The sequence below is a fragment of the Geotrypetes seraphini genome, chromosome 4 (assembly GCF_902459505.1).
Source record: "Geotrypetes seraphini chromosome 4, aGeoSer1.1, whole genome shotgun sequence".
In the NCBI taxonomy this organism is placed as follows: Eukaryota; Metazoa; Chordata; class Amphibia; order Gymnophiona; family Dermophiidae; genus Geotrypetes; species Geotrypetes seraphini.
In genome coordinates this window covers 108,375,326-108,394,565 of record NC_047087.1, presented here as the reverse complement: position 1 = coordinate 108,394,565, position 19,240 = coordinate 108,375,326, and the positions used below count along the sequence as shown (strand labels likewise).

General features: G+C 45.1%; 1 protein-coding gene across 1 annotated transcript in view; it reads right to left on the bottom strand.

The window, feature by feature from the left end:
- Positions 1–4,101: 4,101 nt before the first annotated feature.
- The window catches only part of MAEL (maelstrom spermatogenic transposon silencer), a 112,109-nt gene continuing 96,970 nt past the window's right edge, over positions 4,102–19,240 (bottom strand). The window contains exon 12 of the mRNA XM_033943345.1: positions 4,102–6,942. Within this exon, the coding sequence (XP_033799236.1) occupies positions 6,836–6,942 (107 nt within the window). The 3' untranslated portion in view covers positions 4,102–6,835. The remainder of the gene's footprint in view (positions 6,943–19,240) is intronic.

Here is a 19,240-nt window from a genome sequence, read left to right as displayed (position 1 = left end):
GGGTCACCAGACCGCACAGTGGTACAAAGTATTAAATGGATTTATTAAAAAGAAATTAAAAACTGGTCTAAGAGATATTTGGAGCATTGACATTAAGCATGAAATTACTGCATCTCAATAGCCACAAATTTGGTCTTGGAGGATGAGATGTATAGTGTCGGCATCTATGAGACAAACTTGTTTTTTTCTGTTACATAGAGCGTTATGGACCCCTGTTCGGTTGCAAAAATTAGATAGCTCTTTGTCTAATAGATGTTGGCACTGTCATCTAGAAGCAGGAACTTTAGATCATTTATTATTTTATTGCCCATTTATTATGAATTTCTGGAAATCAATTTGGGACCAAATTAATAATTTATTAGATAACCCAGTGGCATTATCATATGATACTGTGATATTTGGTATGGAAATGAGAACAAAAAGTCAGATTTCTGCGAACAACAATAAATTATTACTTATAATGACTGGTGTTGCCATTCAACAAATTACATATAATTGGAAGGATTGGAGAAGATTAAATTATAATTTTTGGTAGAACTCCTTATGTCATATCTATAAAATGGAAAGATTTATTGCAACACAGCAGGGATATTTCAGGAAATTTCAGGATGTGTGGAAACCATTTACAAAATATTGTATGGATTAGTTGACATTGTTTCCCTTAATTTATTAGTTTAATAGTGAAGGGGGGAGATATTTTAATATTACATATTCTATAAGATAATGGAATATATGTTAGGGCGGGGTAGGGAGGGATAAGAGTTTATGTAAGGTACCAATGATAGTTTTTAAGTGATGTATTTATTGTTAATGTGATTGAACATATATAACACATTGTAATTTTGAAAATGAATAAAGAATTAAAAAAAAAAAAAAAAAAAAAGAATCAGGGAGGAGCTCTGCTCCCACAGAAGTGCTCCGAGGATTCTTAAGAGGCGGACGCCCATGGGCTCTGCCCTATCTTTTGCATTGGGATGGGACGCTGCATTTGGGTCCCAGTGCTCGTAGCTGTTTGGTTGAGCCACTTCGGCAGGCTTTGCGGTGTCTCATGGGGTTTTGGGGACACTTGTCTTCTAGTTCGGTTCTGTTATCGCTGGTAGGCAATGCGGCTTTCAGCCCTGGCCGGGACGTTGTCTTTAAATGATGGGCTCGGCAGAGCCTCTGTACTGTGAGGCATTCTCTTATGGCAGACGGTGCCCTTTCTTTTCAGGCATCCTGGTTCCTGAGTGCTTCAGATCATTTTGCTTACAGACAGCTCTTCCACTATGTTGCTTCCTTACCTAGGGAGTCTTTGCTTCCGGCTTTTCTTACCACCCTGCAGGACTTCTTTTTTCATGTTCACTGGGACTAGCTCTCGGTGGCCCAGTATCATCACCGGCTGGTGGCTTTGCAGCTGAGGCGGGAATATCATCAGCTCATATCCATGTGGACTTGGGACCTGGGCTGTTGCCTTCAGGTGGAATTCTTGACTCCATCTGGTACAGAGCACTGACCTTCAGGAATGCCAGTTTCAGGTGATTCAGAGGTTATATTTCACAAAAACAGGCTTTTCATTTTGGGTGTGCTCCTACTCCTACTTGTCTCAAATGCCACCAGGTTGATAACACCTTAGATCATGGCCTTTGGTCTAGTGCAGCTATTGCTGGCTTTTGGTGGGAGGTCCGTTGCTACTTACAGACCCTGGTGGGCTATACTCTCCCCTCACGGGTTGAGGGGATTCTTTTTCTGGCTCAGGGTCATTTGGGAGGGCTCTCGGCCGGTGATAATCTGCTTCTCCACAAGGGTTATGTTGTGGGGAAGAAGTGCATCATGAATCACTAGCTCCAGGACTCCCCAACCACCATATGGTACTGGCATAATAAGTTCCATCTTTTAATGGTCTGGGAATCTATGTTGGCTCGGTTCCCTCGACATCAGAGTAAGATTTTTTTATTTGCTAGGGTATCTTATTTGGACACCATACCCCCTTTGATCAAAAGTCAAGTGGTCAACAGATTACGGAAGCCAGTGGTACCCATTTTGCCAGTTGTATGAGGAAGGGATGCGGGGGGGGGGGGGGGGGGGAGGGGTGTGTGCGGGAGGGTCATCAGTCGGAGGAGGGGGGATTGACCGAATCTGGGCTATAAGAACTCAAGCCTGGACTCTACTTGTCCTTACATGTTTTAGCTGTTTGCATTTGCGTATATTGGAAAATGTTATATCTGCTGGTTTCTCTATGTTTTGTCTGCTATAATAAAGTTTTGGGAAAATAAAATAAAAAAAAGAGGCAGGCACCAAGGGTCACTCTTTAGCAGACCTAAGTTGTGTATTTTGGTCATGCACATACGCCTGGGGTAAAGACCTTAGAAGGCAACTCTCCTTCTTTAGAAGGAAAGAGATACCTCTTTGGCTGCGGAGTCTCTGCGCCAGTTCGGCATGCCTTGCCATTGTTCCGGGGCTCCTGGGGAAAGTTTTGCTCCCTTAATAGACTAAAAAGCCCTGGGCCATGCCTCAGAGGCCATGTGGGAGCTGAACCTGAAGCTCCTGCCTCTCTGCTTCGCTTGACTCAGCACACTTGGCGCAAAGGCACTCTTCCACCACCCATCCTTCACAAACAAGGCATTATATAGGGATATTAGAAGCAGAGGACTCCATCCCTGGCACTTTAGAAACAAAAGGAGGTATTTTGGAGAAAAGTTTTGAGTACTGAGAAAAAAATTGGGGAAAATTCAAGATGGCCACTGCTGTGAATTTTAATGCTAAAAAACTTAAAAAGCATCCGAGGGCTGACCAAAAAAAGGATTTTAGTGGAGGAGAACCAAGGCCCCAGCTTTTGAAGATTCCCCCCCCCCCCCAATTATTCCCACAGGCCATGTACTGAGAAATGGTACTGCTGCTGCCTGCTTCAGCTCCTCGCAGGTGTTAACTGTTCTAGGAGAGGACACTTTGCTGGGATCTTCAGGCTGCTGATCAAACTTCCACACACTAACTCTCAACTACAAAAAAAATAAAATAAAATAAAAAAAGGGGGGGGGGGGGAGACAAAACACAGCCAGCACAATGAGCACACTGAAGGAATGCTATTAGAACCTGTACAGCTTGCGCTCCAGATCCTGATCAAGTCAAAGTGGCAAACGGACCCTAAGCTCCACTATTTTTCAGCAGGCTGGCTGAAACAGATCCCTGAAGATATACCTGCCAGCTGCGGATTTAAAATCTGCTCCTCTCCACATAGGCAGAATAGCCCTTATCAAAAGGGATCTGATTTCATGAAAAAGACAGTAACTAGAGAACCCCCACCACTACCACCACACACACAACTAATGCAAAAGAAAAGCCAAGCAGATCAGAAAACACCTTTCATGCTTGCCTTCAAAAAGAGAAAACTGAAGGAGGCAGCAGACTCCTGGGAGGAGGTTTCAAAAGCTGTGATTGACATATTTCTGTATTATGCTCATGAGAATGAACAGAGTACCCTAAGGTTCAGCATACCATTCCTATTGAACGGGAAAATACATTTATCTTGCACATAACATTCCATGATGAATTCTCACTAGTTTCAATCTTTTGAGGCTGGCTTATAGATGGGGGTGGGGGGATTTAGATAGATGAATTAGGACTATCAATTTATTTTGTGATTTTACCTCTTTTAAAGTTAGCCCTCCTCTTTTACCCCCCTTTTATCAAGCCGCACTGCCAAGCAGTGAGAGCTAAATGCCGAGCCATCTATTCTACTCCTATGTGTGCCTCAGCATTTAATGAATGCTGCTCAGCAGTGTTGTTTGATAAAGTGTGTGTTTGGGGGAGGGGGTAGTGAAGTAAGCTCAGTATGAAGAATTAAAAATTTCTTTAAAAATATGCCAATGTGGGCCTCTTTTCTAAGGAATTATTTTGGTGCTCATGTTACTTACTTTCCAATTATTAAATCTTTGAAATAAATATTTTTATCTATTTCTCAATGTTCTAAAACTGTGATGTTGCTTATATTAAGACCTGTTATGTTTTATACTTATATTGCAGATGGTTAGCTTTCCCACAAAACTTTGCCATTGATTTAGATAAAATTATTTGTCTTGAAAACTTCAAATAATTCATGAAGAACAGGAATCAAACCAAAAGATATACAGAACTCCAAACTTTTTTATTTGCAAAATCTTTCAAAATCAATGCAATGTTTAAATAAAATAAATGGGTACTGGGGTGGGGAAGAAGCACAATTAAAACCCTGAACAAAAGCATTTGCAACCATCCAACTGTAGAACATACAAAAAAAGTTACAACTCAGACCTAAACAACTTGCAAGTGGCAGTAAGAGCTAGCAATTAAATTTTCACATTACAAGATTCTTCATACATCTTTATCATCAGATGATCATACACACTAAGGCCCAACTCATTACTTTTACCTTTAGTTTGAGGCTAATTCTGTAAGCTGGTACCCATTTTAAGCTTATTCTCCAAAGAAAAGTAGGCACCTACTTTTCTTACACAATACTAGCGTATGTGGCAGTGACTGTATGTAATAGCAGTCCTACAACAGCCTAAACCTAGATGTATACTGAATCAGTGTAAACTATAGTATTTTACAATTTACACTCTGCTTAAATTCTGTTCACGCACATATGCATTGGCAAAAGTACACATCAAAGCATGGCATATACTTTTCCACTAGTCTGTACTTTGTGCATGTTCTTGTTGCTTAAAACTAGACAGCTCCTCATAGCAGAGGTGGGCAACCTCAGTCCAAGGCCTCAACCCATCAGGTTTTCCGATTTCCCCAATGAACATGCACAAGATCTACTTGCCTGTACTGCCTTGAGCAAAGAGGTTGCCCAACCCTACCTTACAGAATTACTCTACCCAAACAAACACAAAAAGTGGGGTAATCAAAAGGCGTATGAAATTTCTGAAACGAGAAGCAATACATCGACGATTTTTTTTTAAAGAAAATTCACTTCCATAAGCTGGAAAGCTGATTTGTTATAGAGCTCTTTGTTGTGAGTTTATGATGTGAGTTTTTGATGAGGTTGACACTGAATCCTGATGCAGGTTGAAACACAAAGTGTTGAGTCTCCCTTATGTGACTACCTCTGGAATAAAGATTTGTTCTCAATACAGAGTGGTGGCCTTTTGGATGGATAATACCCTACTTTTTGTGCTTGTTGTATATATCTGTATGTGGAATTTACTCTCTGGGGAGCAATCTCGATAGAGAAGGGGGGAAAAAAAAGGGGGAGTTTAACAAGGGAGGAAGGCTCCCATTTTAAAAGGCATATAGCCTTTATAAAATGGTAGAAAAAAAAAAAAATCCAGCAGCAATGGAAGCTAAAGTAAAAGCACAGATATTATGCCTGCATACAAAAGTATGTGCACAGATTATTTTATGATCAGTTTGTACTTTAAAACTCTGTGTTCTACTCAAAGTTTATCAACTTTTAAAACAGCAGTTCTCTGGTTTGGTGCAGAACACACTTATTGAACAAATAGTTCCTTTAAGAGATCCCATTTCTTCATCAATTTCTTTTAATTTTGGTCTGTTAGGCCAGACATTTGTCATTTATAAAAACAAGCCTTGCTACATTTAAGTATATTTAAAAAAATTTAACTACCATTATTAGGTTCAACCTTCAACACACTTTTGAAAATCTAACATGGAGCTTGATGTGGGTGTTAGTCTCTACCCAGCAGTTCTCCTAGAAAACAGGATTCTCCCCCCTCCTCTTTTATGAAACTGCATTAGTGTGCTTTATCTCCGGCCAAAGTGGTAAATGTTCTGATGTTCATATGAATTTTATGAGTGTTGGAGCTTTTACTACTGTGGCTGGCAATAAATTTTTTTTAAAAAGCTAATGCAGCTTCATAAAAAGGGAAGGGGGAGGGTTGTGCTTAAATAAGAGTTGAAGTCTTAATAGAAAGAAAATAAGGCTGTATGTAACTTACATAAGGTATTGGCTTGTTAATTAATTCCCATGAACATGTAGCACTAATGTATCCTGCACATTGTTGCCAGAGGCTTGTATAGAAAAAGAAAAATGGCCAGTTTCTAAATGGTCAGACCACCAAATTATGACTGAAAATCTTAAAATAAATAAAACCAACTAGTTCTTGGAAAGTTTCTTCTGAACTTGTTTGAAAATGAATAGGAGGGCAACTCTTACCTTGAATAGGAGAACATAGAAACACAACTTTTAGGATCTGCACTAAGCTGAACTTTATTCAGAAATGTAATCAGTCACTTTGTAGTTCTATAATTCTAGGTGACCATGTTTTTACTGTGCTTTAACTAAGGGGGATTGAAGCAAACATATTGAAGGCCAACTTACAACAAGAATATTAACTATTGAACAACAGCAGAATAACCAAACTTAAGTAGAGTAACTTTGTCCAAAGTTACCCATAGCCCCCTATTCTGATCATATCTTCATGCGGAGGCATGCTGAAGTTTTAACTAATTTAGTTCTGTAGAATACTTTATGGTTAAGAAAAAAAGGAACCACAGCAGTTGAAACATATAGCTATAATCTCAGATATGCAAGTGAGAATCCTAAACATAAGGAAAACACCCCCCCACACAACCTATTTATTACTGTGTTTTAGCATATTATGCCCCTGAGTCTCATCTTTCAATGTTAGATTTTGTTTTAGTAGTTAACCCTTTATAAATCAAGTGCACAGCAAAAAAACAATTTGGATGTCTGGAGAAGACAGTGCCATAACTCAAATAAGATAAGGTCCATGCAGAGCATGTCTTGGACCGCCTACCAACCTAACATCAATAATAGCAACATCAGCTTGTTTTGGACAGGAAGAGTGGAGAAGATGCATTCACTGGAACTAGGATGGGTCCAAAGGATTTCTCAGCCACTGGAAGCCCTTGATGCAGCAATACTCTCCAACAGACGCATGATACCTCGTCCTCGCCCGATGCAAGGAGTCTGCACTCCATTAGGAGAAACAGTCTTCCCTATGAAGTGTAGGGATATAATCTCAAAATTAGCAGGTAAGAACTAATTTACCCTTTTTATATATATTTCTTGAACCCCTCCAGACCAGAAGCTTGGGTTTGTCTTTCCAGCCATTAGATGGAGACTGAACATTGAGATGTGCTATCACATGTGCTATAACCCCCAGGCCAATTGAATTTATGATAAAGAAGAAAGGTACAAAGGCAATTAAAAAGGAAAGAAAATACTCCCCTAGGAACTAATAAACCACTCTGCCAGACACTGACCAAGGATAAAACCCTCCAAAGCTAAAGATCCAACAGGAATAATGAATCAACCAAAATCAAAGTCTTTATGCTTCAGGAAATAGAAAACAAACTGATGCTAAGGACTAAAGCAGGGGTGTGCAACCTGCGGCCCAAGGGCCGCATGTGGCCCCATGAAGTATTTTGTGCTGCCCTGGTCAAGGTCGATGCAGTGTTTTCCTCTGCTGCCCCTGGGTGTTTACTGTCTTGCTGCAGCATTTGCGTGTTTGTGCGGCCCCAGAAACATTTTTTTGGCCAATGCGGCCCAGGGAAGCCAAACGGTTAGACACCCCTGGACTAGAGGTAGGTTCTGGACTGGTCACTAGGGACTCAAGGAAAGAAACTTAGCAGGTAAAAATTTACCATTTCTTATCCCACTAGACCAGTTCAGAGACTCAAATCTATGCAGCGGAGATTTTATTGTCTCATCACAATAGCTTAGAGATTATAGCTATCTGTTTCTACTTCTGTGATGAGACAATGTCTCTGCTGCCAACATTCTGGCCTCAAGGGTCACATTTCAAGCTTGAACATCCAAATGTTATAGTGATGGGCAAAAGAGTGCATAGATTTCCAGGTTTGCCTTTTGCAAATTCCATGAGATGACCTACTCTTTCCTACTCCTCCTAACCTCTTTGTTGCTTGCAACTTTGATCAATTGGTGTGAACTGCTTGTAACTTTGATTAATTGATGTGAACCCCTTGAAACTTTGATGTGAACCGCTTGTAATTTTGATTAATTGATGTGAACTGCCTAGAACTCCCTGGGTATGGCGGTATACAAAAATAAAGTTATTATTCAGGAGTAAATTGACCCCTTGTTAAAAAACAAACAAACCCAACAACCTTTCAAAACCTCTGGAACTGGAGGTCCATGAAAAATATATGCAGAAGCAATAGCCTCTTAATTTATTGACTGATTGTTGCTTCCCCTTTATAGGCTCCACTAAAAATAGAGCTTATCCAATTTCCTTATCTCCTCCATAGTCTTCAAGTACAGTACTTTAATATGTGTCCTGCATCCAATTTGTGCAAAACAATTGCACTACCCTCTCTGTTTTGTAGGATCTTAGGAATCTGATTCAGATGGAAATACTACACCACTTTGGGAAGGAAGTAAAGGTCCAAGCACAACCTTTTTCTTCCTGGAAACCAAACAAGTTCTCTATAGAATAAGGCCTGCAATTCTGAAATTCACCTAACCAAATAGCTACAAGAAAAAAAAGGCATCTAAGATTGCTATATTTTAAGGCTATGGAATTCAGAAGTTGGAGGCTGTATAAGGTATAACAAACAACAAAAGCAATGAGAGACCACGTACTAAAGAATAAGGGTTCCAAATTATGTGAGCACATTTACTACAAATAAACCCTTTACTAAAAACCAAATAGCACAGTTACTTACCGTAACAGGTGTTATCCAGGGACAGCAGGCAGATATTCTTTACGCATGGGTGACGTCACCGACGGAGCCCCCGGTACGGACCTTTTTAACTAGAAAGTTCTAGTTGGCCGCACCGCGCGTGCGCGAGTGCCTTCCCGCCCGACGGAGGAGTGCGTGGTCCCCAGTTAAGATAAGCCAGCTAAGAAGCCAACCCGGGGAGGAGGGTGGGACGTAAGAATATCTGCCTGCTGTCCCTGGATAACACCTGTTACGGTAAGTAACTGTGCTTTATCCCAGGACAAGCAGGCAGCATATTCTTTACGCATGGGTGACCTCCAAGCTAACAGAGAGGGAGGAGGGATGGTTGGCCATTAGGAAAATAAATTCTGTAGTACAGATTGGCCGAAGTGCCCATCCCGTCTGGAGAATGCATCCAGGCAGTAGTGAGTAGTGAACGTGTGAACTGAGGACCAGGTGGCAGCCTTGCAGATTTCCTCAATGGGTGTGGAACGGAGGAAAGCAACAGAAGCAGCCATAGCTCTAACCCTGTGGGCCGTGACAGCTCCTTCCAGTGACAGACCGGCCCGAGCATAACAGAACGCGATGCAGGCCGCAAGCCAGTTGGACAGCGTCCGTTTAGAGACAGGGCGAACTAGACGGTTAGGATCGAAGGTCAGGAAGAGCTGAGGGGACAAGCGGTGAGCCCTTGTACGATCAAGATAGTAGGCAAGGGCACGCTTGCAATCCAGAGTGTGCAACGCCTGTTCCCCAGGATGAGAATGAGGTTTCGGGAAAAAGACAGGCAACACAATGGACTGGTTGAGGTGAAAAGCCGAGACCACTTTGGGAAGGAACTTAGGGTGGGTACGCAGAACCACCTTGTCATGGTGAAAAACAGTGAACGGTGGATCGGCGACCAGTGCATGCATCTCACTAACCCTCCTGGCAGAGGTGATGGCAATGAGGAAAAGCACCTTCCATGTGAGAAGTTTGAGCGAAGTTGTGGCAAGAGGCTCAAAGGGGGGTTTCATGAGGGCTGATAAAACCACATTCAGGTCCCAGACGACAGGAGGAGGCTTCAGAGGCGGTTTGACATTGAAGAGGCCTCTCATGAACCGGGAAACCAGTGGATGAGCCGTGAGAGGTTTTCCGAGGATAGGCTCATGAAACGCAGTGATGGCACTGAGGTGGACTCTGATTGAGGTAGATTTGAGGCCAGCATTGGATAGAGAGAGCAAATAGTCCAATACAGTTTCCACCGCTAAAGAGGTGGGATCGTGATGACGCCGTAGACACCAAGAGGAGAACCTGGTCCACTTCTGATGGTAACATTGGAGGGTGGCCGGTTTCCTGGAGGCGTCCAAAATGAGACGGACAGGCTGAGACAGATTCTCTGGAGAGGTCAGCCTGAGAGAAACCAAGCTGTCAGGTGGAGCGAAGACAGATTGGGATGCAGTAGAGACTGACGTTGTTGCGTAAGTAGAGTAGGAAACACAGGAAGAGGAATGGGCTCCCTGGAGCTGAGCTGAAGCAGGAGGGAGAACCAGTGTTGGCGAGGCCACCGAGGAGCGATGAGAATAATGGTGGCCCTGTCCCTGCGGAGTTTGGATAACGTCCGCAACATCAGAGGAAGTGGAGGAGAGGCATAGAGGAACCGATCCCTCCAGTCGAGCAGGAATGCATCTGGGGTCAGACGATGAGGAGAGAAGAGTCTGGAACAGAACTGGGGCAGCTGATGGTTGTAAGGTGCTGCAAAGAGGTCCACTTGCGGAGTGCCCCAGCGAGCAAAGATGGAGTGGAGTGTGGAAGGGTCCAGAGTCCACTTGTGAGGTTGAAGGATGCGGCTGAGATTGTCGGCCAGGGAGTTCTGTTCGCCCTGGATATAGACAGCCTTGAGGAAGAGATTGCGGGCCGTGGCCCAAGTCCAGATGCTGAGAGCCTCCTGACAAAGGAGGCGAGATCCGGTGCCGCCTTGCTTGTTTATGTAGTACATGGCGACTTGATTGTCTGTGCACAGGAGAAGAACCTGAGGGCAGAGAAGGTGCTGGAAGGCCTTGAGAGCATAGAACATGGCTCTGAGTTCTAGGAAATTGATGTGATGTTGACGCTCCTGCGGGGTCCAGAGTCCCTGGGTGCGTAGATCTCCCAGGTGAGCTCCCCACGCATAGGGGGAGGCATCCGTGGTGATGATCATGGAGTGAGGGGGTAGATGAAAAAGTAGACCCCTGGAAAAATTTGAGGAGTTCAACCACCATTGCAGAGATTGCTGAAGAGACGATGTCACAGAGATGGGATGAGAAAGAGGATCCGTGGTCTGTGGCCATTGGTTGGCAAGAGTCCATTGAAGTGTCCTGAGGTGGAGTCGCGCCAGAGGAAGCACATGGACCATCGAGGCCATGTGGCCCAGGAGGACCATCATCTTTCGGGCAGGAATGGAGTGATGAAGGAGCACCTGACGGCAGAGGTGGAGCAGGGTCTGTTGACGGTCGGAGGGGAGAAACGCTCTCATTAGTGTGGTGTCGAGAACTGCTCCAATGAACTGAAGTCGCTGTGTGGGAAGTAGATGCGACTTGGGGTAGTTGATCTCGAACCCCAGGAGATGGAGGAGAGAGATGGTGTGATGAGTGGCTTGTAGCACAAGTGGAGACGTAGGTGCTTTCACCAACCAATCGTCCAAGTAGGGGAACACCTGGAGGTTGTGAGACCTGAGGAAGGCCGCCACCACAATAAGGCACTTGGTGAACACCCTGGGCGATGAAGCGAGGCCAAAAGGTAGCACTTTGTACTGATAGTGACGGTGCTGTACCTGAAATCGTAGGTAGCGACGTGAAGTCGGATTGATTGGGATGTGAGTGTAGGCCTCTTTGAGGTCCAGGGAACATAGCCAGTCGTGCTGAGAGAGAAGAGGGTAAAGCATGGCAAGGGAGAGCATTCTGAACTTCTCCTTGACTAGACACTTGTTGAGGTCCCTGAGATCGAGAATGGGACGGAGGTCTCCTGTCTTCTTGGGAACCAGGAAGTAGCGGGAGTAGAATCCCTGACCCCTTTGGTCCGGAGGCACCTCTTCGATGGCATTGAGAAGAAGGAGGAATTGGACCTCCCTCAGGAGGAGGGGGGTTTGGGAGGAGTGAGAAGCAGACTCTACGGGAGGATTGTCTGGCGGAAGAGTCTGGAAGTTGAGAGAGTAGCCGTGGCGGATGATGTTGAGGACCCACTGGTCCGATGTGATGACCTCCCAACGGCTGAGGAAGATGTGGAGACGGCCTCCGATTGGTTGAGGAAGAGGCAATGAAGGTGGGAGACTGGCTATGCCCTGGAGAGAAGAGTCAAAAGGGCTGAGAGGGTTTGGAAGGTGGAAGAGGCTTGGCAGGTTGGTTGGACTGAGAATGAGCCTGGGTGTGGTGTTGTTGCTGGCGGGGCCGCCTAGGTTGTTGCGAAGGCGGATTGAGCGGTCTGGCTGAGAACCTGCGTTGATATGAGGACTGTGGCCTGTAAGGTCGAGCAGGTGGAGCCTTTTTCTTGGGTTTAACCAGGGTGTCCCATCTGGTCTCATGGGCCGAGAGTTTCTGGGTGGTGGAATCCAGGGACTCCCCAAAAAGTTCATCCCCAAGACATGGAGCGTTGGCTAGACAGTCTTGGTGGTTGATGTCCAAATCCGATACTCTTAGCCAAGCCAGGCGGCGCATGGTGACAGCAATGGCAGAGGCACGAGAGGTCAGCTCAAAGGAATCGTAGATAGAGCGGACCATAAATTTCCTCAGTTGAAGGAGACTGGAAATTTGTTGCTGGAAAAGTGGAATCTTCCTCTCTGGAAGATATTTTTGAAGGGCAGACAGCTGTTGGACCAGGTGTTTCATGTAAAATGAAAAGTGGAACGTGTAATTGTTCGCCCTGTTGGCCAGCATGGCATTCTGGTAGATCCTCTTGCCAAACTTGTCCATAGTTTTGCTCTCTCTGCCAGGAGGGGTGGAGGCATAAACACTGGAGCCCTGAGTTTTATTCAAGGTGGACTCAACAAGGAGAGACTCATGGGGCAATTGAGGTTTATCAAACCCCGGGATCGGGATAACTCGGTAAAGGTTATCTAACTTGCGGGGGGCCCCGGGGACCGTAAGAGGGTTCTCCCAGTTTTTATAAAAGGTTTCCCGTAGTATGTCATGCATGGGTAACTTGAGGAACTCCTTAGGTGGTTGTTCAAAATCCAGGGCCTCCAGAAAGGCTTGGGATTTTTTGGAGTCTGACTCTAGAGGGAGAGACAAAGCCGCTGACATCTCCCTGAGGAACTTGGAGAACGAGGATTGCTCAGGTTTGGAAGTGGTATCGGGCGCTGAGGGTTCCTCGTCCGATGAGGAGACATCCTCCTCGGTACCGGGGGGGGATTCTTCCCATAAGTCCGGGTCCCGGACCTCCGGGTGCCCGTGCCGAGAAACCGGGGTGGAAGGCTCGGTATGGTGGGTCTTAGATAGAGACTTGCCCGAGCGCACCGAAACGGTACCGGGAGAGGAAGATCGGTGTCGGTCCCGGTCTCGGGAAGAACGGTGCCCCGCCCGGTCCTGAGGCGGATCTGTAGTGGTATGTGAGTGAACTACAGGATGGGCACGGAGTTGTTCAGCCGAGAGAATCGGCATGGACGTATTAAGTGGCACCGATGGGGTGGATACCGGTTGTTCGGCGCGGGGCTCGGGCCGGTCTGGTACCGAAAGGAGCGGTGCCAGGATAGTGGGTAACAGGTGCTGGAGTTGATGCTGCAGCTGTTCCTGTAATTGTGTTTGGAGGATGGCCGCGATGCGGTCATCCAGGGGTGGCACCGGAACCGCTTTCTTCTGTTTCGGTTCCATAGGTGCCGCTCCACGCCCCGGCGATGAGGAGGCCGATGACGAGGCACTCACCGAGATCGGGGCGGAGCGTTTCCGTGGCCGGCGTGAAGCCGGTATGGTCGGTGCCGCCACTGTGGCTGGCGGGCGCTCGAGGGAAGAGGAAGGCTTCTTAGCCGGCTTACCTGGCGCCAGCGGCGCCGATGTCGGATCGGGCGTCGTCGAAGTGGTGGGTGTCGATTTTGGCGGTACCGCTGTCGACGCAGAGGATTCCATCGCAGACCCGGTGCCGAATAGGATGTTCTGCTGAATCTGGCGATTCTTAAGTGTTCGCTTTTTAAGAGTGGCACAGCGGGTGCAGGAGTCCGCCCGATGCTCAGGACCCAAACATTGCAAGCACCAATTGTGTGGGTCAGTGAGGGAGATCGGGCGTGCACACTGCTGGCACTTCTTAAAACCTGGCTGCGGGGGCATGAATGGGAATACGGCCTCCGCAAAATCAAACCCGGAGGCCTGTATAGTGGCAACAGGCCCCGCCGGGGCTAGTTCGAAAAAAGAAAGTAAAAATTTTTTTTTTTTTTTTTTAAAGGAAAATAAAAGGTAACCCGAAGGTAAGAAAAGTAAAACAACAAGAAAATTTGCGAGCGGGAAGGCAAAAAGGTAGTTTCAACGGCCGTTGAAAAAACATGCGTCTTCTTCGCTCTGCGGAAACGAAGAAACTGGGGACCACGCACTCCTCCGTCGGGCGGGAAGGCACTCGCGCGGTGCGGCCAACTAGAACTTTCTAGTTAAAAAGGTCCGTACCGGGGGCTCCGTCGGTGACGTCACCCATGCGTAAAGAATATGCTGCCTGCTTGTCCTGGGATAAAATAAATATATCTATAGATCAGTGGTCTCAAACTTGCGGCCCGCCAGGTACTATTTTGAGGCCCTCGGTATGTTTATCATAATCACAAAAGTAAAATAAAACAGTTTCTTGATCATATGTCTCTTTAGCTATAAATTATAATATTATTATTATTAAGACTTAGCCAAAAGGAAAGATTTATAAACTATAAAGAGTTTTACCTCATGCAAAATTGTCATTTCTTTAATAAGACATAGAGAATGACACGGTGGCGGTTTACCCGCGGCTACTGCGTTTAGCCGCGGGTAACCCGCCAAAAACGGGGAATGAAAATTAGCAGCCTCTGCGGGGACGGGGACAAGGCCATCACCGCCCCGTGGAGCGGTGAATGGTCTTGTCACCGCAGTGAGGCATAAAGGATCGTGTGGTCCCCGCACCCCCATCCGCCCACCCGCACGCCGGCTCGATCGTTTAACCAGCTTCCTCTCTCCACCTCACCTTAGTTTGCCGGCTTTCTTTTTCGGTGACCGGAACGCTTTCAAAAGAGCCGCGCACGCGCGGCTGCTCAGTATTCAATCTTCTGCTCTGACCCAACCGGAAACAGGAAGTTGCAGCAGAGCAGAAGATTGAACTTTGAGCTGCCGCGCGTGCGCGGCTCTTTGAAAGCGTGCCGGTCGCCGAAAAAGAAAACCAGCAAACTAAGGAGAGCTGGAGAGCAGTAGCGTACCAAGGGGGGGGGGGGGGGCGGGAGGGGTGAAAAAGGTAATGGTGCCAGGCCTTGGAGCACTGAGGCAGACCGCTTCTCCCCCCTCCCAGCCGAACCCCCGCTGACCCTCCTATCTCCCCCCCCAAGTGAACCTTTCCGACCCTCCCAGCGAAAGCAGCAAACCTCCCTCCAGTAGCGTCGACTTTCTCCTCCCTCTGCCGCATCACTGATGACGTCATCAGTGACGCGGCAGAGGGAGGAGAAAGCCGCGAAGGAGGTTTGTTGCTCTCGCTGGGAGAGTCGGAAAGGTTCACTGAGGGGGGGAGATAGGAGGGTCAGCGGGGGTTCGGCTGGGAGGGGGGAGAAGCGGTCTGCCTCGTGCTCCATTACCTTCTTCGGGCAGCAGCAGCATTCACAATTCGCTGCTGTTGCCGGCTTCAGGCCTTGTTCTTTGCCGGGTCCTGCCTGCTTCCTGTTTTCATGAAGACAGGACTCGACAGAGAGGAAGGCCTGAAGCGGGCAACATCAGTGAATTGTGAATGCTGCTGCTGCTGCCCGATGAAGTTCAGGACATCAGGACATCGAGGAAGGAGCAGGGTGAAATCGGCTGCTGGCTTGGGGGTGAGGGTAGGGAAAGAATCGTGGAAGTGGAGAAATTGGCACGATGGCTTTGTGGGGGCTAGGGGGAGAGAGAAAGAAAGGCAGAAATAAAGAGGGGTCAGGGGGAGAGAGAAAGAAAGGCAGAAAGAAAGAGGGGGACCAAGGGGAGAGAGAAAGAAAGGCAGAAAGAAAGAGAGGAGCCAGGGGGAGAGAGAAAGAAAGAGGGGGGGGGGGCAGGAGAAGAAAGAAGAAGGACCAGAGACTCATGAAATCACCAGACAAAAAGGTAGGAAAAATGATTTTATTTTCAACTTAGTGATCAAAATGTGTCCGTTTTGAGAATTTATATCTGCTGTCTATATTTTGCACTATGGCCCCCTTTTACTAAAACGCAATAGCGGTTTTTAGCGCAGGGAGCCTATGAGCGTCGAGAGCAGCAGGGGCATTCAGCGCAGCTCCCTGCGCTAAAAACCGCTATCGCAGTTTAGTAAAAAGGGAGGGGGAATATTTGTCTATTTTTGTATAGTTGTTACTGAGGTGACATTGCATAAAGTCATCTGCCTTGACCTCTTTGAAAACCCGCGGAATATAAATGATAATTAACATTTTCTCTGCATACAGCGTGCTTTGTGTTTTTAAAATTTTATTGTTGGTAGATCATTTTGACTTGGCCACAAAGGTAAGGGGGAGGGAGGGAGGGGAGCTGCTGAAAGACATCTAGTAATCCTTGCAGGCTTGACTGTGCAGGGAATTATTTTTGTAAAATCATGTTTTGTTATGTGACTGGCATTATCTAGACTTTAATTTCTATGAATGAATAGAATGAAAATGATATAAAATTACTTGCTTGCGGGGACCGCGGGTTCCGGCTCACACAAGGAAGGAGGGGGTGAAAGGGAAAAAGTTTCTCTTCCTTGGAAATAGATTCTGAAGTGACCTCATCAAAGAAGACCAGCACTAAATGTACAAGAAATCCCTTAAACAATGTCAAAAGAGCCCAAAATAGAAAACTGCTACTGCCTTGAGACTCCATTATTGAAGGAATCAACTTGAATCACAGAAGAGACAGGAAAAGGTTAAATGCCTCATGGAATCCTCAGGTGCAAAACACAAACCAAATTGTGAATGAAATCAGAGCAGACAGTAAGAATTATAAAATTGATGTCATTATCCATCTGGAAAAAAAGGCGTACTAGAAATAATGCCTCAGCAATACAATTTTCAGAAGTTCTATTTGCTCATGGTAAGGGAGAAGAGAGACTGCTAGTGATGGTGGGGGGACTGATAGAAGATATGAAAGAAGGGTGGTAGAAAGGAACAGATGGTAAAGGAGGGAGGGAAGGGTGGTGGTGGAAAGGAATAGAACAGACATTGAAAGAGGGTAGAGAGGAACAGACCCTGAAAGGAAATGTGGAAGGCAGAGTGGGGAGAAGACGCTGGAAGGGAAGAAGACAGATGCCAGACTATGGGGGAGCGGAGGGAAGAAAATGGGTGCTAGACGGGGACGGTGACGGGGCGGTGAATGGGATGGCAGTGGCGGTGACGGGGCGGTGAAAGGGATGGCGGTGGCGGGGCAGTGCAGAGGATGGTGGGCCGGGGACGGTGCAGTGACGGGGACAGATTTTTTCCCCGTGTCATTCTCTAATAAGACATTAACTATTTTCTCTGCAGCCCTCCAAGTACCTACAAATAAAAAATGTGGCCCTGCAAAGGGTTTGAGAGTTTGAGACCACTGCTATAGAGCAATTGTTGACATAAATAAATTATGTATAATAAATATAAATATATATAATTAATGAATATATTTCAATCTTTATTAATCTTATAAACCTCAAAAATATATTAAAAACTATACACAAACATAATTTGACAAACATAACCAAACAACAAACCAAAAAGTGCATAATAGTCTTTGAACAAAAATAAACAGACAAAGATTGCTGTATTCAAGTCAATAAAATGTGGTATACTTATCTTGAAGCAATCCTAACACAGACGAGTGAAATCTTGATGGCAGGTAAAATTTGTGAGTACACACTTAAAAGTTCAAGGTGCAAGCGCAAAATCACGTGCAAAAAAGTCTATATGCAACCGAAGCAAACAAGGTTGCAACCAAAGCAGTGTAAGGTACAAAGCTGATGCTGATAAACCCTCCACATGAGATAATGAATAAGATCCTCCTCCAAAGACATAGAACGGAGCAAAACAGGACAGCAAACAACTTCTTTTCTTCTCTCCTCCTTATCACAGGCCGTGTTTCAAAACTTTCTTTTTCAAAACGAAGAATGAAAACGGGCAGGAAGTCAGAGCAAGGTCTGTCAGAGACTGAACTTGCTCTGACTTCCTGCCCGCTTTCATTCTTCCTTTTGAAAAAGAAAGAATTGAAACACGGCCTGTATTAAGGAGGAGAGAAGAAAAGAAGTTATTTTGCTGTCCTATTTTGCTCCGTTCTATGCCTTTGGAGGAGGATCTTATTCATTACCTCATGTGGAGGGTTTATCAGCATCGGCTTTGTACCTTACACTGCTTTGGTTGCAACCTTGTTTGCTTCGGTTGCATATAGACTTTTTTGCACGTGATTTTGCGCTTGCACCTTGAACTTTTAAGTGTGTACTCACAAGTTTTACCTGCCATCAAGATTTCACTCGTTTGTGTTAGGATTGCTTCAAAATAAGTACACCACATTTTATTGACTTGAATACAGCAATCTTTGTTACTTATGATTTTTGTCCCAAGATTTCATTTGTTTGTGTTTGGATTGCTTCAAGACAAGTATACTACATTTTATTGACTTGAATACAGCAATCGTTGTCTGTTTGTTTTTGTTCAAAGACATTATGTTTGTCAAATTATGTTTATGTGTATAGTTTTATAATATATTTTTGAGGTTTATAAGATTAAGATTGAAATATATTCATTAATTATATATATTTATATTTATTATACATAATTTATTTATGTCAACAATTGCTCTATAGATATATTTATTATTTGGTTTTTAGTAAAGGGTTTATTTGTAGTATATGGCTGTATAAGGTAGCCAAGACCAAAATTTAAATCCTAGGAGGAAACAACAGAGGTGGATTGATAAAAAGTTCAACTCTGGGGGGGGGGGGGGGGGAATCATACCACATCCAGATACAAAGTTAAACACTTTCCCTTCACTGGATCTCTAACAGGACAACACAGCCAGTTGTATCTTCATGGAGGTATATGCCAGCCCTTTGTCTAAACTATCTTGCAAGAAATCTAAAATATCTAACAGAAAAAATAAACATTTATTTTGAAACCAAGCATCAAAAATCCTCCAGACTCTTATGCACAAGGTAGAACATTTTCTTAGAATGTAATAAGGTTGCTTTCACCTTACTTGAATAGCCTCTCACAAGCCAAGACAAAAACAGCAAAACCAGAGATGCATCTGGCTTGCTGATCAGGCACTAAAACATGCTCCCTGCTTGCTGGAGATGATGGATCTGAAATTAGAAAATCTTTTCAAAGTCCCAGTAACTGGGTCTTCTTGGCTAATCCAGAGCTTTCAACACTATTAGACCCTGATGCTTTTCTAACCTTTGAATGGCTGCCTATAAATAATCATAGCATAAATATATATAGAAAACCCAACTGTGGCCCTTGGTTGAATTAAGGCATCTACTACTTTTG